The sequence below is a fragment of the Eretmochelys imbricata genome, chromosome 10, assembly GCF_965152235.1.
Source record: "Eretmochelys imbricata isolate rEreImb1 chromosome 10, rEreImb1.hap1, whole genome shotgun sequence".
NCBI lineage: Eukaryota > Metazoa > Chordata > Testudines > Cheloniidae > Eretmochelys > Eretmochelys imbricata.
The window spans coordinates 33112214-33137245 of record NC_135581.1 but is presented as its reverse complement, the minus strand read 5'-3'; the positions used below and the strand labels follow the sequence as shown (position 1 = coordinate 33137245).

The following is a 25032-nucleotide window of genomic DNA, read 5'->3' as shown; positions in this document are numbered from 1 at the left end:
ATGTTGCCTTTCTGTATACATTGGCTTCTGGAAATGCTTTTATAGTAAATGGGCTATTTCATGACAAATGGGATGGTTTTTGAAAGGCTTTATCCATAAAAGTACTTCAGTTTTACTCCAAAGACGGCAGAGTGTTGACTGCATTTCAGTTAGTAACTTCAATGCGTTATAACTAATGTACCATTTATTTAGAGGCTGGCAGTTTCTTTGGACAATTTTGTACTTTGTGTTTACATATTCAATCATAAGTTAATTGTATGGAAAAACTTTTGTCTGAAAGCTTTATGGAAACTGGCCTTGCATTGCCATGATGCTATTTTAATATGATTCTGTATTCTGCCACAACTGGTACTTAAATATTTCTGAAGAATTAAAAAATGTTGTAAAGATCTGTTTCCTTTTTGATAGAATTTTAGAGTCTAGTGATAGATTTCTTCCTTTCCTGCAGGTTTGTGGATTCTGGTGAAATGTCAGAGTCCTTCCCTTACCGAACTAAAGCTCTGTTTGCTTTCGAGGAGATAGATGGAGTGGATGTGTGCTTCTTTGGCATGCATGTACAGGAGTATGGCTCTGACTGCCCACCTCCAAATACCAGGTACTTTTTCATTTCTCCAGCAGTGACTGGTGCACATGGAGCCTTTTAATACTTTAAATACAGGCTAGCTACCCATACTTCCACATACTGAAATATTCGTGGCACATGTAGTCTTACTATAAAGTTAAGTGTGAAGACTTTTCCACACCAAAAAAAAAAAAATTGACAGTCAAAATGTTAGGAAGTACATAAAATTCAAATCTATCTACTTCCATGCTAGCATTTTCCCTGGTCTCTCAATATCTTTGTCTGTTGTCCAAAAGGTGAAACACTGGCAATATTTCACTTTTATTTCAGCAACTTTACATCATGTACTTTAACGTGTCTCTTTGGTCAGTGAAAAGTAGTGCTCCTCTTTGAAATCAGCTGCAGTCTTTATTTTCCAGGTCCCTGCCCAAAGCAACCAAGTCAGTGGCTGTTGTAAAAGCTGAACACCAGTCTATGAAAGCTAATGTGGTTTGTATTTGAATCATTTTCTTTTTTTGTTTTCTCCTTCATCCTCACAGGCGTGTGTACATATCGTATCTAGATAGTATTCATTTCTTCCGACCCCACCACCTCCGAACTGCCATTTATCATGAAATCCTTCTTGGATATCTGGAGTATGTGAAGAAACTTGGGTGAGCAAAAGTTGTCTGGTTTCAGAGTAACAGCCGTGTTAGTCTGTATTCGCAAAAAGAAAAGGAGTACTTGTGTACACAAGTACTCCTTTTCTTTTTGCAAAAGTTGTCTGAATTCTTTGCAAAATGATGCTGTAATTCAATGTCATGTGAACAGTATGGTTATTCTATGTAACTTTAATTAAAGAGTAGACTTCTCTCTTACTTTGGGTGTGAGGAGGGCTTTTGATTTAAGACAATCTCTTACCTTCCTTCCACCATCTTCTCAAGAGTCTTATGAAACAGACACCTCTTGTCCCGCAGTGGAGATATTGTTTGGATTTCTGCACCAGTGAACGTATAGTGGTGTTTTCCCCATACTGGGAATGTTTTTCCTTAATTTCTCTTTCCCTTTTTAGACTGAGAGAATCTCATTCCCTCCACCCACTAAACTCGTGAGAGAGTTGGGTACTAAATAGCCCATTCAAAGCATAAGTTCCATGATTAGACCATGGGCCCTTGTATAGACACAAGCTATTACTGCCATAAAACTCCCCAACATCTTTATAAGGAAGCAAGAAGTCTGAGTCCATTTGTAAATGTGTTTGGGTTTATGTATAGAAAAGACAAAGGAATTTAATTATAATGCTGAGTGTTAATTGAGATGTTATTGGCTTTTGCATGTAACCTGCAGGTTTGTGACAGGTCACATTTGGGCCTGTCCCCCAAGTGAAGGAGAGGACTATATTTTCCATTGCCATCCCCCTGATCAGAAAATACCAAAACCCAAACGCTTGCAAGAATGGTATGAGAAGATGTTGGACATGGCATTTGCTGAGAGGATCATTCATGACTACAAGGTTTGTATACCTTTTACTGGCTGGATTGATTTTACAGTGTTCGTTATATCTAGGCTACTTACTACACTTCTTCAATGTAAGGGAAGAGGCAGTGACTGTTCTGCTTAATGTTTTATAAACATTTACATTCTTAGCCACTATCTTCCTTTGCTTACAGTTTTCTGCAACTTTCACCTCTGAGGTTACAGCCTTTTAGTCTGGGTCTCTGCCTTAATGGAAATTTTTTTGTGAGCATTTGAGCAAAACTAATTCAGCCAGGTTTGGCTAGAGAGTGGAAAATTAAATAAATATCTAGATAGTTAGCTGTACAGTATATAGATACATATTTTAATCAGGCCTATTTGAACAGCAGTGGTCCTGAAATGCCTGGAGGTGAAAGCTGAATTTTGGCATGGAAATAGCCTTTGTCAAGGAAAAGTGCTTTGGAGGATGGTGGCAAAAATTGGTTTTGATTTGACCCAGTTATGACCCATTGAAAATCGCAGGCTAAAGGTGCACAGTTCATTTGAAAGGAGTTTTCTCACTGAGTTTATGAAGTATGATGCTAAGGAAAGTTATGCCGTTCACTCTTAATTAGCTAACTTAGCTGAGTAGTGAATGAAAAGCTCTGTAGTGCCCTTGTCACATTCATTGCTTATCTTGTAACGGAAAAGCTGTGCAGCTTGTAAATTTGTAGGAGAGATGTTCTTTCCTAGGGGTATAGGACACTTGGCTAACGTTTAGCCTAATAACCAGTTACCTTTTTTCTTTCAAAAAACTCTACTTTGAGTAGTGGTCCCTATTGTATTCCACTGAGGGTTACAAAGGAGAAAGAGAAGGCTGCTAGAGAATCTGTTCTTTTCTGATCATACAAATACTTCGTTTTCAAGAAACGAAACATATATACACATTGCTAGTAACTTTATAATCATTAGCTGTGCAGTTGTATTTGTGACAGTGTTTTAGAATACACTGTAAACTCCTTCATGTAGAACCAGTTCCTTTTCAAGTGTACTAAAAAAGCTTTAAGCCATGTGAGTGCAGCAGGTATGCCTCAGGTTCTGCTGTTGACTTCAGGCTTTTTTTTTTTTTTTTTTTTGGGTACTTCATTCAATCTTACTATTGTGTGACACATTTAACAGGACATCTTCAAACAAGCAACTGAGGATAGGCTGACAAGTGCCAAGGAGCTGCCTTACTTTGAAGGTGATTTCTGGCCAAATGTGCTGGAAGAGAGCATTAAGGAGCTGGAACAGGAAGAGGAGGAGAGGAAGAAGGAGGAAAGTACAGCAGCTAGTGAAACAACAGAGGTAAGTTAACCTTTGCATACAGTATTTGTCCCCAGATCAGAAGTTGTCCAAGTTGCTAATCTCAGCTAGAGCTCATACCCGATACTGATAATGCAATTCAGAACTAGGAGAAAAAAATATTTTTTGTCTTTCAGTTGACTTTTTAATCCAAAGTTCCTATCAGCTAAATTTCTGGCTTCTTTCCAGATAAAAGTGAAAAATTCTATGGCACTTTTTAAATAGAGTAGTAAAAGCTTCCATGTCACAGACAACATTCCTACTTTCTTTTAAAATGTTTTCTAAAACCCAGGGATGTCTGTGAGCTAATTTGGATTGCACAATGGCTGCCCGGTTTGCTTTACAGCCCCTTCGCTGAATTTCTAAATTCAAGCTACCTTAAAATATCTGCATTTTGAAAGACACTATTTAAAGGCTGAATTCTTCTTTCTATAGCAAGCCTATGCATGTCAATTTGCAGTGATAGGGGATTGAAATGCAAATGTTAGTACTGCAGATTACTAAAGTTTTTTTTCATTGACTTAGCCCATGATTCTGGATGGTGTAGTTTCCTCCAGTACCGAGTGTGTTCCAGTCCCCAGAATCATCAATGGCACTGGGGCATTTACCTCTAGCTTCCCTATCAGCCCCACCCTATTCCAGCAAGGAGTCAGTGACCAAGATGACAACCTCTTTCTGGTCTCACACCATGCCCCAACATTACAACAACTGGGTCCTCGCAGCCACTTTCCGATCCCCAGCACTCCTGGTATGGCTACCCTTGGGTGCAGCCACTTTCTCCCATTCATCAGGGTTACTCTCACAAAAATCATGACAGGCAACATTGTGACAGGTTCAGTCACAGAGACCCCTTTGGGACTGTCACGTGATGTGCTGAAATTACCTCTGAGCCCGTTTTCTCTGCCAGCTTGGGACTCCCGAGCCCTGCCTTGTTGAGACAGACACGCTAGCCTGCTGCAACACAGACTCAGGGTCTCGTCACACCCCCAAAGCTGCATACTTTTACCAAAAACAGCTCAGCAGGTTACCTCTCCAGCACCCAGATACCCAGTTCCCAATGGGATCCAAACCCCAAATAAATCCATTTTACTCTGTAAAAGCTTATACAGGGTAAACACATAAATTGTCCGCCCTTTATAACACTGATAGAGAGAGATGTACAGCTGTTTGCTCCCCAGGTATTAATCACTTACTCTGGGTTCATTAATAAACAAAAGTGATTTTATTAAGTATAAAAAGTAGGATTTAAGTGGTTTCAAGTAATAAAGAACAGAACAAAGTAAGTCACCAAGCAAAATAAAGCAAAGAACTGATTACAGGTAATATCTCACCCTCAGAGATGTTTCAGTAAGCTTCTTTCACAGACCAGACTCCTTCCTAGTCTGGGCCCAATCCTTTCCCCGGTACAGTCCTTGTTAGTTCCAGCAGACATCTCAGGTGGTAAGCAGGGGTTTTCTCATGACTGGTTGCCCCTTTGTCCTGCTCCAACCCCTTTTATAGCTTTGGCACAAAGCGGGAATCTTTTGTCTCTGTGGGTCCCTACCCCTCCTTCTAAATGGAGAAGTACCAGGTTTAAAATGGATTCCAGCATCATGTGACATGGTCACATGTCCCGTGAGACTCCGGCCTCCATTCTTCCTGGGCTGGCCCACACATACACAGAAAGGTTTGTAAGTAAACAGAGCCCTTTACAGTTCGTTGATTCTGAAGCACCCTTAATGGCTTCCACTTAATATGTTTACATCAGTAATACAAGTTTATATCTGATTCTCCTAACTCCAGACATAGAAATAATACATGCAAACAAATAGGATGAACACACTCAGTAGATTATAAGACAGTGGTTCCCAAACTGGGGTTAGAGGTTCACAAAATGTTACAGGGGGTTCTCAGGAAAAAATTCCCTAATGGCGGACAGAGCTGTCCCTACGGACCCCGGGCAGCACAGAGCCCCTGGACTTCCAAGAGCTAAGCAGATCAAAGCAAGCATATCTATCAGACTGAGGAGATTTAAACTTCAAGACTCCTTATAAGAAATGGAAAGGGAGGTTGATATTTTTTGCTGTTTTTAAAATTAAATAGGCAGCTAGTATAGTTTTTAAAATTATTATGAAGAACAAGTTTAAGCTTTGTTGTATCACGCGTTGTTTGCCTGGACTGCTCAAGACCTGAATGCTTGTGTAGGAGGAACACTTTGAGTTGGCTTCTTAAATACCTTCATGTTGTTTCACATCTAATACTCCTTGATGAAACATAGGAGCCTTGTCTGATAACAGGCTTATTCAAAGTGATACAAGCTATGAAAGTGAGATCTTGGAAGAGTGTTGCCGTTTTCATAATGTAATAAAAATACTGTAATGATAAATAATTAATGATATGATTACACACTATTTATTATTAAAAACAAATTTTATATTTCCAAGATCACTGCTTTTATAATTTATACTCAGGTAAAGGAGAAAATCCCTGGAAATACTCAGTTTTAGGAGGGGGTTCACAAGACTCAACATTTTAGTGAAAGGGGTTCAAAGGTTGTTAAAGTTTGGGAACCACTGTTATAAGCTTTTAAATGATACCTTACAAGAGACCTTTTGCATGAAGCATATTCCAGTTACATCATATTTACATTCATAAGCATATTTTCATAAAGCATATTGAGTGCAACGTCACAAACATAGCATGCATGTTTTACATAAATTGATAGGGAGGTGCCAGGTCACCCTCTTTTGCACAGAAGCATTAAAACTCTGGAATTGGTGCCACCCCCATAATATACTCATATTCAGAGCCCCAGAACCTTAGGAGGACACTTACGAGGACCAGGAGGCCAGACTAGAAGAGGAGACTAGATGACAAATATCTCCTCTTCCTCACCAGATGAGGCAGTGATGCCCCCGGATATATTGCACACCTCCTCCTCTTCAAGAATTGCTCTCTCAGGTAACAAGGCACTTTTAGATCCTGCCAAGATTATCTGGCAGATACCAATTTCTGTTGCGCCAACATACAAAAGGGCCAACAAGAAGTATTACGTACCCCCAAAAGAGGCAGTCTTTATTTTTTTACACATCGTCAACCTAACTCTATTGTGAATGCCATTAATTCATAAGGAAAGCAACACCACACTAAATCAATGCCACAGGATAGAGACTGGAAGAGGCTCGACTTATTTGGAAGGAAAGCATGCTCCTCAGCAACTCTGCAATTCAGGACTTCAAACTGCCAAACCTTAATAGCAAAGTACGACCATATGAATTATGGAAAACTCAGGTCCTTTATTTACCACTTGCCAGAAGCACGAGAACAGTTTCAAACCATCATCCATAAGGGCCAGCTGGTAGTGAGAACGGCACTACAGACCACATTGAATGTTGCGGATACAGTGGCCTGCTCAGTTTTAATGGTGGTGGTAATGAGGTGGGTTTCATAGTTGCACCTCTCAGGGCTGCCAAAGAAGTACAGATGATGGTTGAGGACCACCTTTTTGAGAGCTCCAGACTCTTGGCTGACAAGTCCTCTGCACTCAGGAGTATTCTCCAAGGTCTTCTCCGTCGTAGGTGCGCATCTGTGAACATCTATGAACATTAGGTATTTACCCATATCTGGACAATTGCCTTTTTCAAGGTTCGTTCCTTTGAAGACGCTTTATGAGCTACCCAAAGGACTATGCACATATTTGTGCAACTGGGTCTACAACTCAATATCCAGAAATTGACCTTGACTCCAGTACATTGTTTGTCATTCATAGAGGCCAAACTCAACACAGTGCAAGCGAGAGCATTCTCCCCACAGCACAGTATCGACAGCCTGACCAGTCTCAGAGACAGCCAACAAATGTCAACCAGAAATTGCCTCGGGCACATGGCAGCATGCACGTTTGTGACATCTCATGCCCGACTACACATGAGATGTCTACAGGCATGGTTCAGATCTGTTTGCACTCCAAACAAAGACAGGCTAAACAAGCTGCTAGTGATACTCTCCGGAGTTAAACATTCCCTGGAATGGTGGAAAGCCCTATCCAAGGTCTGTGCACGGATCCTATTCGCGCAACCCCCAACAATACTGATTCTAACAACAGACACCTCTCTGATAGGCTGGGGACCCACCTGAACATCTGCAGAGTTCAGGGCAAATGGTCCCTCATGGAAGCTGTACTCCACATCAACCTTTTGGAGGTAAGAGTCGTCAGAAATTCCTGTGCACACTTTCTCCCATTCATCAGGGATACTCTCACAAAAATCATGACAGACAACACAGCATGCATGTTTTACATAAATTGTCAGGGAGGCGCCAGGTCACCCTCTCTTTTGCACGGAAGCACTAAAACTCTGGAACTGGTACATTCTCCACAGTGTACTCATATCAGCCACTTATCTGCCAGGGGTACAAATTATGACAGCAGACAGTCTCAGACAAAATTTCTCACGCAAATACAAATGGGAAATTAACTCAACAGTGGTCCACAACATATTCAGTTGATGGGGAACCCCAGCAGTAGACCGGAACAAGAAGTGTCCCTGCTACTGCTCCAGAGCCAGACTGGGGAAGCAGTCCCTAGGAGAGGCTTTCCTTCTTCAATGGGGCAGAGAGTTGCTTTACGCCTTTTCTCCGTTCCCTTTGATATCGACGGTCCTATTAAAGATAAGGCAGGAAAAAGTAAGTTATACTAATTTTCCCCACCTGGCTGAGACAAGTATAGTACCCATACCTTATGCAGCTAGCAATGTGTCCTCCAATTCCTCTTCAGTCCATTCCTCACCTACTCTCCCAAAACAACAGATCTGTAACCCCAACTTACAGATCCTCTGGCTCCAGCCTTGGCTCCTTCGTGGTTCCAACACAGAGAGCTGCTTCTCCAAGGAGGTGAAGAACATGATCCTACACAGTAGGAAATTGATGACTTGTCGCACTTACCTCCAAAAGTAGCAACAATTCCTAATTTGGTGCAATTCCAAACAAGATGCTCTGACATCTTCCTCCCTCCTTTTGATCCTAGACTATATACTAGATCTCAAAAAGGCTGGTCTCTCTCTTGGGGTATGCCTTCACTACCCGCCGGCTTGGCCCGGCTCGGTGGGTAGTGATCGTTCTATCAGGGATCGATTTATCGCATCTCGTCAAGACGCGATAAATCAATCCCCGAATCGACGCCTGTACTCCAGCTCGGCAGGAGACGCCAGTGGAGTCGACAGGGGAGACGCCACAGTCAACTCGCTGCCGTAAGGATGGCCAGGTAACTCGAACTAAGATACTTTGACTTCAGCTACGCGAATAATGTATCTTAGCTCGAAACACCACACCCACCCCCTCCTGTGTAGCCCAGGCCTTAGCTAACTCCAAGTACATCTTGTGGCCATAACAACCTTCCACCAGCAGGTGGATGGATATTTGGTATTTGCCAATCCAACAACATGAAGATTCTTCAAGGGCATGGGAAACCTCTTCCCACATACCAGGCGCTCCACTCCAACTTGGGACCTCAGACTAGTTCTAAAGGCCCTAACTAGACCACCCTTTGAACTTTCGGCCACTTGCTGTCTTCTGCACCTGTCCATAAAGACAGCATTTCAAGTGGCCTCAGCCACTATTCCCCTATTCTCGGCGTGACGAATAGGGGAAATAGTGGTGTTGATGGTGCACCCACCCTTCACTGTCTTCTTTAAAGTCTAAATCACTGAGGCTGCACCCAGAGTTCCTTCCCACGGTGGCCTGATCCTTCCACATAAACCAACTCATCCCCTTCCCCACCTTTTTCCCCCTCAGACCGCACCGTGACAACAGGGAGGCAATACTACATATGCTTGACGTTAGGAGAGCCTTAGCATTTTATTTTGACAGGACGAAGGGCTTTAGGAACTCTCCTAAACTCTTCCTCTCCATTGCAGACCAATCCAAGGGCTCCTCAATATCAGCTCAAAGGCTTTCCAGATGGGTCTCGAATTGCATTAACTGTTGTCATGCCTGTAACCTGCTGCCTCCATCAGGAATTTGCACACACTCCACGTGATCCATCTCCACCTCTGTTGCGTTTGTTTAAAGATATTTCCATCTCAGAAATCTGCAGGGCAGCAACGTGGGCCTCTGCTCATACTTTCACAGAACACTATGTAATTACTTCAGACTCAGCTTCTGATGCCAACTTCAGCTCGATGGCATCATCAATAATAGACTCCATTCCAAAGCCCCAGCCCTCTTTGGAGGACACTGCTGTGAATTCACCTACAGTGGAGCACCCATAGGGACACTACTCAAAGAGGAAGTTATGTACCTTGTGCAGTAATGATGGTGCTTCAAGATGTGTGTTCCTATAGGTACTCCATGAACCATGCTCTTGCCCTCTACTTCAGAGTTTACAAAAAGGGGGCTCTGTTGTAGAGAAGGAACTGAGAGCGGTTTGCCCACACAGCGCTAGGTAGCTTCGTGGCGGAGCACAAGGGAGGGAGAGCATGTGTGCAGGCTGAACAGACACTGCTACCTAAAATCTTGAATCAGGGGCACAGATACACCTACAGTAGAGCACTGATACGGGGACACACCTTGAAGAACCTGGATGGTGCAAAAAGAGGGGAGTGCAAAAGGGCAGTTTTACCCTCTCCTCTGCTCCAAGCTGCACTGAACAGTCCTTGGTTGCTGTTGAAGATAAGCCCTGTTTTTATGCCTTTGCACTCAAACATAAATGTTAAGTTGCACTGAGGAGGAGGAAGAGGAGGAGGACTTGGATCAAAAAATACTAACATGTTACTTAACAAGGGCCTGTGTAGACAGGCATGAAATGTACAAAAGCAATTGAAGGAAGTTTTGAAGGGCCTTGTCAGATTACAGACTGATAACACCATCACCATCTCAGAGGGAAATCTGGTTTGATCTAATTGACAGCAAAGAGCTGGAACAGCACAAGGACAAAACCAAAAAATTATTTAAGGAAGCTATGGAATTAATGACTGATCCCATACACAGAGGTCATACGTTGTTCTCGGACTAGGAAGAAGAGGCTGAAATGTGGCTGATAGAACATAACCGTGACTTTCCTTTCTCTCCTAGCATTTAAGAGTGAAGGGCTAGATTTCTGCCCTGAGCATATGTTTGCAAAGGAGGCTGTATCATTGTTGCATTAAAATTTTGGAAGGAAAATAAAGGAATGCAGGACAGTTGAATTCAGAACATGGTCAGTTTTGAAAAGACCTACACTTCTGTCTGACTCCCCTCAGCAGCACTAGAGTGTGTTTTTAATACATTCACATAGGCTTGGTCAAAATTTCAGGACAAGTTAGATGCTGAAAAAATGAATGAATTGATAAAATAATATTGGTATCTAAACTTGTTAGAAGACTGGAGACTTTATTATGTTTACTGAATTGCAAGCTTTTCCATTTAGATAGTGTTTGCCTTCGTGTTTGAATAAATTTCTTACAAAGAATATAAGTGTGTGTATTTCATTTCATAGAATTTTCACGAGTGCTTTTGGATTGTGGAAATCACAACTCGGGGAGGGGGTGTTTTGGGAGGTTTTTGACTTGGTGTTCATGTTTTAAAATAATTGTCAAGGGCATCTAGTTCCAAAGAGAGGCAACTTTTTTCCTGGTCTTATCAATCTAATCATAATCTGACCTGTAAATGGGCATAGAAAGTGCTTTAAAAATTATTATTGTTCATACGTAAATTGATCCCTCAGTGAGCTGTGAAAATCCATACTGATGGGTTTTAAAAGGAAATTATTGTCCATGTGCTTGCCTCTACCATTTAATACACAGTCATTATGGTCTGTTGTGTCACTGCAGCTCTGGCATATGCCCTTGTTAGGAAACTTCTATTGGAAAGAATTGTACATGCGCAGGAGCAAATTTTCTGAATGAAGTATGTAGTCGTCTTAATTTTAAAGCCCCCAGAACACTCATCCTTGTCTGCACGTTGAGCCTCGGGGCGCACAGAGTTTCAGAGAAACAAAGCTGTTCGAAGTGACAGAGCTCAAAAGAGCATCTGAAATCCCAAGGGCAAGGCAGTTTTGTTAAACTCCTAAAATATTGGTGCTGTGTAAAGAACTGCTGGCAAGCTGTGAAAGGTGAAGTGTGCAAAGCTTTCACACAAGTTATAATGAAAAGAAAACTGCATAAAATCCCAAATCCTTAAATGAATATATGTATATTTAAATTACAAACACATTTATGTTACTGTAAATTGTTTGAAAATTGATTTGTTTTCCTTCCCTTGCCTGACAAGTTTTAAATTCATGCCTCCTATTTCCCCTGGAAGACTTGATATGCCAGCAGTAGTGTGGCTAGTTTACATAATTTGGAACGAAGTCTCAACTCAACTCAACTCTTGACAGCAAAGGGCTTGAGTGAAACAATAGTAAATGGAACAGAGTTTTACAAAGTTTAACATCCTTCCAACATATTTATTGCAGGGGAGCCAGAGTGACAGCAAGAATGCTAAGAAAAAGAACAATAAAAAAACCAACAAGAATAAGAGCAGCATCAGTAGAGCTAACAAAAAGAAACCCAGCATGCCAAATGTGTCCAATGATCTGTCCCATAAACTCTATGCCACCATGGAAAAGCATGAAGAGGTACAGTCAAAAATACTGCTGAAATAGGAGATAACATTTTTGTAAAATGAGGCTTGACAATGGTTAAGTCAAAACAGAAGGAGCAATGCTTGTGATTGCAATAAGACTTTTATTTTTCTTTTACAGTACATATTGAAGTAGGTTACCTTCAACTAAAGTAATTAGATCATACCATATTTCTGGTATGGTATAGGCTTTGTTTCTCTATTTAAAAGCTTTTATTTCTAAAAGATGTTTTGGAGTTATTTTTATAACCCTAGTCATTTTTCCCATTTACTTGCAGGTCTTCTTTGTGATTCACTTACATGCTGGACCTGTAATAAACACCCTACCTCCCATTGTGGACCCTGATCCATTACTTAGCTGTGATTTGATGGATGGACGGGATGCCTTCCTTACCTTAGCAAGAGATAAGCACTGGGAGTTCTCCTCATTACGCCGATCCAAGTGGTCCACACTGTGCATGCTCGTAGAACTACATACTCAAGGGCAGGATCGTTTTGTCTATACGTGCAATGAGTGCAAGCACCATGTGGAAACAAGGTGGCACTGTACTGTCTGTGAGGTATGTGCATATGTGTCTGACTCCTTCTTTTTTTCTCTTTCCACTCTTCTCCTTCTAAATGTGCCTCCTTCTCACCCATGTTAAATGTTGTCCTGAGAACTGCCCATAGATCCAGAAACTAATTCTGAGCTGGGTTTCGGGATTGCCAACATGGGTTAATTGCCATAGCAGAGTAATTATTCATGCTGTGCATGACACAGAATGACCTAACCCCTGCTGTAGACGCAGCTAGAGTCGACAGAAGAATTCTTTTGTCAATTGAGGTGTTGCCTCTCGAGTATTGCTGCAATGGGAAAACCCTTTCTGTCACTGTAATAAGTGTCCATGTACCCCCGTCTAGGGGACTCATTCCTTTAGGTCACACTGCAGTCACTCACAGAGAAGGTGCACCAAGGTAAATCTAGCCACGTATCAATCAGAGGCCAGACCAACCTGCTTGTTCCAATAAGAACAATAACTTAGGTGCACCATTTCTTATTGGAACCCTCTGAGAAGTCCTGCCTGAAATACTCCTTGATGTAAAGCCACCCACTTTGTTGATTTTAACTCCCTGTAAGCCAACCCTGTAAGCCATGTCGTCAGTCGCCCCTCCCTGCGTCAGAGCAACGGCAGACAATCGTGCATCTGAGTTGAGAGTGCTGTCCAGAGCAGTCACAATGGAGCACTCTGGGATAGCTCCCGGAGGCCAATACCGTCTAATTGTGTCCAAGTACCCCAAATTCGACCTGGCAAGGCCGATTTAAGCGCTAATCCACTTGTTAGGGGTGGAATAAGGAAATCGATTTTAAGAGCCCTTTAAGTCGAAATAAAGGGCTTCATCGTGTGGACGGGTGCCGGTTTACATCGATTTAACGCTGTTAAATTCGACCTAAAGTCCTAGTGTAGACCAGGGCTTAGACTCATTGTGCTAGTCTCTTAAGCTGGACTTCAGGAGACTGATCTAATTAGTAATTAAGCAGAGGAGAGGAGCTAAGGCTTTTGGCTTTTGTTCTGGATAGCTATCTCTACAGAGTAGGCAGCAGCTCTGGGCTTGCCTATCAGGGGAATTTTAGCAGTATAATTTTACTGCTACAGTTACACTGGTATTAATCCCCAGGGGGACGCTTTTATACCAGAGGTTAGCTTATGTTGACATGAGATTGAACAGGATACTGGTCTAGATGAACCTCAGGCAATTCTTATGCTCCTTTGTGGAAATATTCATGAGTCCTCTGTACCAAGTTGGAACCTTTTAGACAGTAGGGGCTATGTGCATACTTCCTCACAGGTCCAAACAATCAGTTCGAAGATTATATAAGGTGCTACAAACTCAGCCCCCTCCGTTCCTGTTCAGCTGCTGCAGTGGCAAGTCTTAAAACCATTGGCTGTACTCTTTTTTTTTCCTTACCCTGCAATGCCTTCTCTTTTTCTAGTTGTTTTAGGTTTTTACTACATTATTTTTAAAGTTACAGTTTAGACAATGTATAGTGAGTTCCACTGTTCTAAGTGGTGCCTACCATCCTGATGGAGTTGGTTGCAATCTGTGGAGACTTAAAAAAAGCAACTGGTTTTATATTGGCTTTGGTTAGTTCTGTTCTCAGGCAGTGTTGTTAGACTGTTCTTCCCAAAGAAGAAGTCAAGGTTCAAGAGGAGCACCTCTTGGGTTTCAAAATACCCATTTCTGGAGTTCCTCTTGCTCAGCACTGACACATTAGAGCAGTTTTGGCTCCTGCAGTATTAATGGGCTTAATATCAGCTCTGTCTACTAGAAGGATATTCCTCTGTCATGTCCTATCCCAGTGAGGCAATTGTAATTGATGGGGTGGAAACTTACTGTCTCATAATAGCATCTGAAAAGGACAGAAGCAGGCAGGGCAATTAGTTGCTGGGGATATTATCTGAGTAGCTTCTAAAGAGGTTACTTGCTCTTGAGTGACTTAACTGGAATATTTTCACAAATAGAACCATAGGCTTAGAAGGGACTGCAAGGGTCCTCTAGTCTAATCTGCTACCAAGATGCAGGATTTGTTACGTCTAAATATTGGGTGAGCCTAGCATCTCCTCTCTTGAGGTGGCCCAGTTCCTACAGGCATAGCACTGGGTGTTGGGCCCTTCCAGAATGTGCCTTAGTTGACACTGAGTGGAGCAAGACAGATCCCACCCTGCAAAAAAACCCCACAGAACAGTAAAGCCTAGTTTCACATCAAGAATACGTTGGCATAACCTTTTTAGCCCTTGTAGTGTCAAGAGCTTTATGCTGTATTAAGATGCTGAACTGAGTGGATTTTTCTTTATTTTTAGGACTACGACCTTTGCATTAACTGCTACAACACTAAGAGCCACGATCACAAGATGGTTAAATGGGGCCAGGGTCTGGATGATGAGAGCAACAGCCAAGGAGAGCAACAGTCAAAGAGCCCCCAGGAATCGCGTCGACTAAGCATCCAGCGCTGCATCCAGTCCCTGGTCCATGCCTGTCAGTGCCGCAACGCAAACTGCTCATTACCATCCTGCCAGAAAATGAAACGGGTTGTTCAGCATACCAAGGGCTGCAAGCGCAAGACAAACGGTGGCTGTCCTGTGTGCAAACAGCTAATTGCGCTTTGCTGCTACCATGCCAAACACTGCCAAGAGAACAAATGCCCTGTGCCATTCTGTCTCAATATTAAACACAAGCTTCGGCAGCAGCAGATTCAGCACCGCCTCCAACAAGCTCAGTTAATGCGCCGAAGGATGGCTACCATGAACACCCGAAACGTGCCTCAGCAAAGTTTGCCTTCTCCTACCTCAGCAACGCCTGGTACTCCCACGCAGCAGCCAAGTACGCCACAAACACCGCAGCCGCCTCCTCAGCCCCAGCCCTCCCCTGTAAGTATGTCACCAGCTGGCTTCCCCAGTGCAACAAGGACTCAACCCCCTACTACTGTTCCAACAGGAAAACCTACAAACCAGGTGGCGGCACCTACACCTCCTGCCCAGCCTCCCCCAGCTGCTGTGGAAGCAGCTCGGCAGATTGAGAGAGAAGCTGCCCAGCAGCAGCAGCAGCAACTCTACAGGGTCAACCCCCTAAACAATGGTTTACCCCCTGGCCGTCCAGGAATAGTAAACCCAGCAGTGGGTTCAGTGAACCAGATGCAGCAGGTTGGCATGAATGTACCCCGGCCCAGCCCCGTAAGTGGTCCAGTAATGTCCAACATGCAACCTGGACAATGGCAATCGACTCCAATGCCACCGCAGCAAACAATGCAGCCGGGAATGCCGAGACCTGTTATGCCAATGCCGCCACAGCAAACTGTCTGGGCCAAGAATGCCAGGGGTGCAGCAGCCACCACGCAGCATTGCACCGAATGCACTTCAGGACTTATTGCGGACCCTGAAATCACCCAGCTCTCCACAGCAGCAACAGCAGGTTCTTAATATCCTCAAATCCAACCCTCAGCTTATGGCAGCTTTTATAAAGCAGAGAACAGCCAAATATGTGGCAAACCAGCCTGGGATGCAGCCACAAGCAGGCATACAGCCTTAGCAAGGTATGCACACCCAGCCTAGCCTGCAGACCCTAAGTGCAATGCAAGCAGGAGGCCAGAGACAGAGTGTTCCTCCTCAGCAGCAGGGAATCGGTGGCATGAATCCCCAGGGGCAAGCGATAAACATTATGAACCCTGGACACAGTCCTGGCATGGCAAACATGAGTCCACAGTATAGAGAGATATTGAGGCGGCAATTACTGCAGCAGCAGCAGCAACAGCAAGGAGGTGCTGGCATGGCAGGAGGGATGGCAGGGCATAATCAGTTTCAGCAGCCTCAAGGACCTGGAGGTTATCCTCAAGCCATGCAACAGCAACAAATGCAGCAGCATATATCAATACCGGGGGGGTCCATGGGACAGATGGCTCAGATGGGCCAGCTGAATCAGATGGGCCAACCTGGCCTGGGGACAGATGGCACCGCCAACATTCAGCAAGCACTGCAGCAAAGGATTCTGCAACAGCAACAGATAAAACAGCAGCTAGGGTCCCCAGGCCAGCCTAATCCCATGAGCCCCCAGCAACATATGCTCTCAGGACAACCACAGGCATCTCATCTCCCCGGCCAGCAGATTGCCACATCCCTCAGCAACCAGGTGCGATCTCCAGCACCTGTTCAATCTCCCCGGCCCCAATCCCAACCACCACATTCCAGCCCATCACCAAGGATACAGCCCCAACCGTCACCTCATCATGTCTCTCCCCAGACTGGTTCCCCCCACCCGGGACTTGCAGTTACTATGGCTAGCTCCATGGATCAGGGACACTTGGGCAACCCAGAACAGAGTGCAATGCTTCCACAGTTAAACACCCCTAACAGGAGTGCATTGTCTAACGAATTGTCTTTGGTTGGTGATACAACAGGAGACACACTAGAAAAATTTGTGGCGGGTTTGTAGCATTATGGGAGCATCACTTTTTTTCCTTTCATGTTCTTGGACGTTTTGTACTGAGAATTCAGACATCTAGGTTGTTTTGAATCCTAGATGGAACTGCTACTTCCTACACATGGAAGAATGAATTGCTGTTTAAAAAAACAATACAAAGAATATATTTTTTTCTTAAAGCCAGGCGGTTAAAATATCTGGTCTCTTTTTTTTGTGGGTTTTTTTGTTTTTGTTTTTTTGGGGTTTTTATTTTTTTTGTTCCTGTTGACTCATACCTTTTTTTAATGGGAAAACAAGTTCATTATATTCATATTTTTATTTGTATTTTCAAGACTTTAAACATTTGTGTTTAGAAGAGAAGAAAAATAATATTCAGAAACTGTTTCCTGAAAAATGCAACATTATAATGTATCCCGATAACTTTGACATGTTGCGGGAAGATTTTTTTCTATAGTGAACTCTGCAGGCATTTGAAGTATTACCCCTGGAAAAAATAGGAATTGACTCTTGCACACACAAACATTGGCTAATGCCAAAATCCTTGTCTTGCAGATGTAGAAATTGTTGCTTTGTTTCTCTGATAAAACTGGTTTTAGATGGAAAAAAATAGGGATGATCACTCTTAGACCATGCTGATTTCAGTAGAGAAGAAACATTCTTTTCTTTCATTCTTTCTTCTATGTGAAACTTGAAATGAGGAAAGCAATTCTAGTGTAAATCATGCAAGCTCTATAATTACTATAAATAAGAAAATCCACGAAGATTCAATCACTGTATAGAATGGTAAAAAAACAAAAAAAACCTCATTTCTTACTTATATATCATATTGTTAAATAAACTGTGTGCAACAGACAAAAAGGGTGGTCCTTCTTGAATTCATGTACATGGTATTAACACTTAGTGTTTGGGGTTTTTTTGTTATGAAAATGCTGTTTTCAACATTGTATTTGGACTATGCATGTCTTTTTTCCATTGTATATAAAGTATTGCTTAAAATTGATATAAATTACTGAAGTTTTTAACATGTATTCTGTTCTTTAAAATCCATGTAAGAATGTTTAAGGTTTTTATTTATTTATATATATTTTTGGATCATGTTCTTTGTAAGACATGGCTATGAATATTCACTCATTACACAGAAGCAGCCAGTGGCATTGATAGGCAAGGCACGATAAAAGGAATACTGTCAGTAGCATGTCTGTTTTACCACACCCTTTATCGATTGTTTCTTTTGGGGAAGGGGAGAGGAAGATAATCTGTTTCCCATAGATTTAATACTTACAGGCATTCATCCCAAAGGGTTAACTGGAATAAATTATTAATAGCCGTTGCTTTTTTAAAATGCATTGAATTTAGAGAAGGATCACCATTGGGAGAGAGAGAGTACTGAGTTCATTCTAGGCTAATTTATTTAGTCTATAGCAAAAGATGAACATAATATAAACCTATTGACTTTAACACTATTTTTCTGCTGTTAACTCCAAGTCTAGATTTGAGGGTTTTCTGTGGAATAAAAATAACTAATCATGTACGTGTTCCATCTAATATCCTGTCGTCATGCCCTGATGTTCATGGGCACACTCCACCACCCAATAAATTACTTCGTTTATGAATTGAAAACTCAGGAAAGTCTCCAGGTTTAGGATATGAAAGTTAAATCCACCGTTAGCCTAGGATTACAACACCTTACATTTTAGTCATGTAGCTTATGTGAACTTCAAAGGGGATTTGCAGCAAATCCAGAAGAATACCCCCTAACCCATGGTCTGACGTTGCTCTGGTTGGGAGCACCTGGCTTGCTTGGCTTTTTACATGAAGTTAGCACTTCCTCCAGTATTACATTTTTTTTTTTTAATTGGGACAGTGTTTTAAGGAAAAAAAGCAAATGTATTAACTTCTGGAAGTGGAAGAACTTTTTGCCCCATACTGTGAAAATAGTAGTGCACCACAGCACTGCGTAATCTTTTTTAAACTGTAGAGGGTCTCTGCTTAACGTCTTCTGCAAATCTAAACTATTGTACCAACATCACCATCTTTGGACTCACCTTCCCGTGCAACTGTCTTCAGCAATCAAGATGTCAAAATTCTGGGCTGGGGTGAGGTCACTGAACACTAACCCAGAGCTTGTCCAAAGGAAATTGTTGTAAAAAGGATGGAAAGCCCTGATGCTGTGTCTCATGCTGTATACATAAAAGGAGAAAAATACTATATTTGTGATCAAAAAGAAGAAACTTGAAATGTGCTGGTGTTTCTAATAAAAGCTGGTAAAACTGCTTGGATTGAAGGATGGTTCCAATTGGCTAGTGCCCATTAGCATCAGCTGAGTCTGAACTAAGGTTTAGCTGACTACTGAGTTCCGCTAGTGTGTGTGTGTATATACATATATAAATTTTTATTTTAAAAATTCATTAGCACTATTTCGAAAGCCGCATAAGCGAAACCCTGAGGGAGATGGGGCTGCTTTCATCTTACAGTTCAGCTGGCTTCCAGCTGTGGAAAGCGTGCAAGAAAGTCCTGATAGAAAACAGAAACGTAATTAAGTTCTGATATCCCTGTTGAGAGAGTGCTGCTAATACCGTACGTATGGGGTGGGCGTGGGAGGGAGAGTCTAGAATGCGCACTGTCACTGTTCTTGATCTCATGTGCTTTGCAACCATGCTGAATGCGATGGCACATAATTTCTCTGTCATGTTCAAATAAATTCAGAAATTAGATGTGGTTCTTAGTGTTTCTTAGAGAGAGCCTTCGGAGTGCTTTAGATAAAAGGGTGAATTTTACGGGTGTGGGAACAGGTGCTATCCCACTTTGACAGTGGCAGAGCTAGGAATAGATCCTAGATCATAAGGTACCAGCTGCTTTGCTATACACTATTCACTTTAGAGAGCTTTGATTGCAAGTGAATAAGAGAGTCAGTATAGGCTTCCTCGAGCTTATTTTGACATGAAGTTCAGCATAAATTTAGTTCTGGAATGTTTTTCAGTTTTGTCAAGCCCTGGATTTGAATGTGCTGCAGAGTTTTGTGCTGGCAATAAACAATTGCATTGTAGAAGCCTTGAGAAATCTAGGGCATGGGAGGCAGGTTTGAGTCTTTTGGCACTGAGATGGTTAGGTCTTTTAGCTCCAAAGAAGGGATGTATCTTTCTTCCCTGTCACAGACAGGAATTGCTTAATTATTTTTGAGGGAAAGGGGCCTTTAATTCTGAATCGCCTCTTGCAACTGCTTGGTCCACTTGCCTCCCTCTCTCCACCATGCCATCTATCAAGGATGGATAGTCACATGTGCTGTGTGTTTCAGCTAAAGTCAGCAGAGAAATAGCAACGTTAACAGTTAAGATGTCATCATTATGATTGAGTCAACATCCGAGGTGAATGAGAGCATCTCTCATCCCTTGCAAATATACTGTTTCAAACTGTTTACACATTCAAGATTGCTCTGCACTAGTTCATGTTCGCTTTGTTTTGGAAGGTTTTCTTGGCAATCTGAAGGGCTAGAAATGTTCTTTTAATGGGAGCTGCAACTGATTCTGCACCATAGCTTCCTGTGTATGGTCTGATGCAGCCCTGCAGCATGCAATCCATCCTCTGGTAGGAAGTAAGGAAGTTCTAATTTAGTAGTGAGATTCAATTCTGCCTTCCCCTTCCCTGAAATGTACTAATAGCAATGTTAGTTTGAGGGCAGTACACTCAAATGATCAAACTGGAGCTGTAGTACCAAAATCAAGAGAGTATAAAATACACAGAGCTGGAAACAGCCACTGGAGTGGAGGGCTGTACTCTGTCTGATGTGACTTGTGTACATTATGTTCATGATCATGTGCTAGAGATAATCAAGATGGATATGATAAGGGAAGGTACTCGAGGGGAGAAAAAATCTGTACGTGATAGAAAACAAGAACTTGGAATGCAGTGCTGTAGAATCATAGCTCATAGATACCGTTCTGGGATGGTTTAGAGATGAAGCGGGTAGTGATGACTACAGTAGCTTGCCCAGGCATTTCTATTCTAAAAGGAAATCTTCAGTTTGTTTTTAACTTTCCCGAATTTTCATCTTGCTTGAAATTTTTGATGCACTTGCTTTCCATTAGGAATCCCTTTATTTTTCTGCAAGCTTCACCCAGAACTCTTGAGCCATTCCCAAACATTGGCAGTCTGGAAACAAGTAGTTCTACAAACGTTTTGCAATTGCTCTCTGAACCGCTGATGAATGCTTGAAATCTGGCCGAGCTGTGGTCCTTAGGCCACACAAACATGCTTTCCGTGGGCTTGGTAAAGAGTTGGGTTTGATTTACCCGAGTTATAAGTGTTTAAAAATGTGCACAGGCACTGCTTTCGTCCAACAGAGTACGTGACCAGTCACTGCTCCATTGGCCCTGTCCACGCAGAGTGTGTAAATTGAGTGGACATTTCTGCTCCACGGACGTCTCCGTAGTCCGTTCGCATTACACCCCTGTACATAAGAAAGTTAAGGAGGTCAGGTTTAATGCATACAGGCTTATGCACTGTAATCTGTGAAACTGCATATTTGATAAAAGTTATCTGCTCAAGAGTCCTTTCCACATAGTATAGAATGAATGTCTGAAATGGTGCAAAGGCCTAGACCTCCTTCATTTCATGGACTGTCTATCTGGTGCTTTACAGCTGTATATGATGGCATTTTTCTTAACAAAATAAAGGCTAGGAAATCCCTTATAAAAATCATTATAGTCAAAGAATATAAAGGTTGCAAAGTGAAGGAGGCAGAAGTTAAGAAATTCCAAATTTATTTCCCATTAAGTCTGCCCCTTGTGCACGTGAATAGTGTCATCTTTAATTACACTATCCTACTTTTCCCCTTACAATCCTTTCTTCATTCTGTGTGCAAGTTAGTATTCAGTGAGGCAACTGTTCAATATTTATCTTTATTCATATTGTTAATTCAGTGACTTTATGGTTCATCCACCACACACCTTCCACACTCAGCCCTGAATGGGCTTTTTTTGTTTTTCCCTTCAGTTGCTTTCTGTAATGCTCTGCATTGTTGTGTATCAGCCCCCTACAGCTATTAATGATTTATCCTCACTGTCAGGTCAGGAATTAAGTGACTTTCCCAGTGCCGTGAAGGGAAAATCTGGTTGAGGTCACAGTAGAAACCACTGTTTCATGAACCTCAGTCCAGTGGATGAAGCACAAGACAAGCCTCATTCAATAAACACCAACTTCTGGAAGTGAGTGAGGCATTGGTGCTCTGGATCTGACCCTTTTCACTACACAACCCTGACTGATAGACGCAGCAAGTGACAGACAAGGGCACCTGCAGAAAAAACTGTAATTAAACACAATCTCCGGCATGTGCTCAAAGGAGCAGGGCTAAGGTTTCATGGGCACCATCAGTGTTGGGGTTTCCTAACCTTTGCTTGCTTCACTTTACAATTCTGTTCTTTAAATGGGGGATGAGGTTAATGGAATATAGAAAGTTTCACATAAAAGTAGGGAAGTTGTGGTGCTGCTCTGTATGGGCTTGGTGCCCGTGCAATGGAAGCAGCTCCTGTCCCTGTAGAATAAGCATATTTAAACATTCAAAAAAGGACATTAAACAGAGTCACAGGGTCTGACACGGAGAGGGACCCGCTTAATATGCAGTCTGGAAAGGTGATGCAAGTGGCAGGCTGGGGCAGAAGATCTCATGGGGTGAAGTTATTCAAGTTAGATGCAAGTGACAAAGCATGGAAAGAATGAAGAGATGGCCACACAAGCCTTAACAGTGAGACCAGCAAACTAGCTGGGAAGGAATGGGAGGTTCTTCTCATGGGCTGTGCTCACCACTTAATCTGGGGGGGTGGTAATGAAAAATAACCCTTGTCCTGCCGAGCAAAGGAAGGCCACTCTGTGACCCAAGGCCTACCCACCCCTCTTGCAGCGTCAATGCACTGGATTGTTTAGAAGTTTCATTACGTTATGGTTTTGGCCTTTGTTCCACAAAAAGCGCTGTACTTTGCTTTACAGAAATTACCACCCTGTCTAGAGGAAATCTTCCTATCCCAGTGCTGGAAAACTGCCCTAGCAGTGTGACTGGATTCCCCCAGACCTGGAGGAGATGTTGGCTGCCATAGTGATAGCACAGCTAGTTATTTGCTATGCTCTCCATGTAGAGAACCTGGCACAAGCAGGAGGGTGACACAGCTGGACCAGGCTGGATTCTGTTAATCCCAGGCTGTTCTAATGAACCCCAGGCAGCAAGCTACAAACTGGCAGAAGCAGCCGCCATGGCCTCCACTTCAACTGCACCAAACGGAGCACGAGCACAGCCCATAATCCTTGTACCTAGTGCATGAAATGTAACTGAACTCCCTGTGGTTGCAAAGTTCCTGATGATTTGTAAAGAGAAAGGAAAGAACTAGCTGTTTAAGCACAGAATCATAGAAATGTAGGGCTGGAAGGGACCTAAAGAGATCATCTTGTCCAGCCCCATGTGCTGAAACAGGATCAAGTAAACCTGGACCATCCCCAATAATTCTTTGTCCAACCTGTTCTTAAAACTTTTAGTGATGGGATTCCACAACCTCCCTTCCTATTCCACCACTTAATTATCCTCCTGGTTTCCTAGGATCTAACCTAGATCTCCATTGCTGCAGATTAAGTTCATTACTTTTTGTCTTACCTTCAGTGGACATAGAAAGCCACTGATCACCATCCTCCTTATAATAGCCCTTAACATGTTTGAAGAGTTTAGCAGGTCGTCTTTTCTCAAGACTAAGGGCCAGTCGACACTGAAAATTTACATGGGCATAACTCATTTCTCAGGGATGTGAAAAATCCATATCTCTTTGGGATGCAGCTATCCCAACCGGATTCTTTTGTCAACCTAGCTCCCATCTCTCAGACAGATGGATTAACTGCAGCAATGGAAGACCCCATCCCGTTGCTGTGGTGAGTGTCTACACTAAAGCACTACAGTGGGGCCGTTGCAGCGGTAGCATTTAAAGGGGAGACATCCCCTACGCATGCCCAGGTTTTTTAACCCTTCCTTTTAGGTCATTTAGTTTCTAAGCATTTTATCGTTTTCATTGTTTTTCCCTGGACTCTCACCAGTTTTTCCACATCTTTCTTAAAGTGCGGTGCCCAGAGCCAGACACAGTGCCCAGCTGAGACTTCACCAGGGCCAAGTAGACAATTATACTCCCCGGTCTTACATACGACTCTCCTGTTCATACACCCTAGAATTTTAGCTTTTTTTGCAACTGCATCACAGTACTGATTCATATTTAAATTGTGATCCACTGTAAACCCCGGCCCTAAATCCTTTTCAGCAGTACTACCACCTAGTGAGTTATTCCCTATTTTGTAATTGTGCATTTCATTTTTCCTTCTACGTTTAGTACTTTAGTAAATTTCCTCTTGTTGAGTTCAGGCCAATTTGTTAAGGTGGTTTTGAATTCTAAGCCTGTCCTCCAAAGTGCTTGCAACCACTGTTCCCTCTAAGTTGTGCTCATGCGTGCACGCACACAGATCCCAAACCCTGCGCACATGGCGAAACACACGCACAACAATTTGCACGGAAGAAATTTTTTGCACACCCAGCCTGTCAAAAATTAGAGGGAACATTGCTTGCAACCCCACCAAATTTGGTGTCACTGCAAATTTTATAAGAGTACTCTCCACTCCCTTATCCAAGACATCAATGAAAATATTTAATAGTACTTGAGCCAGGCTGACTCCTGTGGGATTATTAGATATGGATCCCCCAGTTTTACAGCAAACAATTGATAACTACTCTTTGAATAAGGTGGGTGCAAAACTAGTTGAAAGACGGTAGAGTAATTTCATCCAGACCACATTTCCCTAGTTTGCTTATGAGAATCTCATGTGGGCTTGGGTCAAAAGCCTTACTCAAATCAAGTTATATCACATCCACTGCTTCCTCCATCTACTAGGCTAGTAACCCTGTCAAAGAAGGAAATTCGGTTGGTTTGGCATTATGCTTGACAAATGCATGCTGGCTATTCCTCATAATCCTTTTATCCTCCGGATGCTTACAAACTGATTGTTTAATAATTTGTTCCAGTACCTTTCCAGGTATCAAAGTTAGGCTGACTGGTCTATAATTCCTCAGGTCCTTGGTGTTCACCTTTTTAAAGACAGACACTGTGTTTGCCCTGCTCCAGTCTTCCGGGACCTCACCCCTTGTC

The 25032-nt window shown here is 42.6% G+C and overlaps 1 protein-coding gene across 1 annotated transcript in view; it reads left to right on the top strand.

Moving 5' to 3' along the window:
- LOC144270752 (CREB-binding protein-like) overlaps window positions 1-19142 on the top strand; it is a 153471-nt gene extending 134329 nt beyond the window's left edge. Inside the window, 8 exon segments of the mRNA XM_077827416.1 lie at window positions 449-595; window positions 1102-1215; window positions 1889-2054; window positions 3176-3343; window positions 11748-11909; window positions 12193-12474; window positions 14755-15749; window positions 15751-19142. Coding sequence (XP_077683542.1) covers window positions 449-595; window positions 1102-1215; window positions 1889-2054; window positions 3176-3343; window positions 11748-11909; window positions 12193-12474; window positions 14755-15749; window positions 15751-16879 — 3163 coding nt within the window. The 3' untranslated portion in view covers window positions 16880-19142.
- The last annotated feature ends 5890 nt before the right edge of the window (window positions 19143-25032 follow it).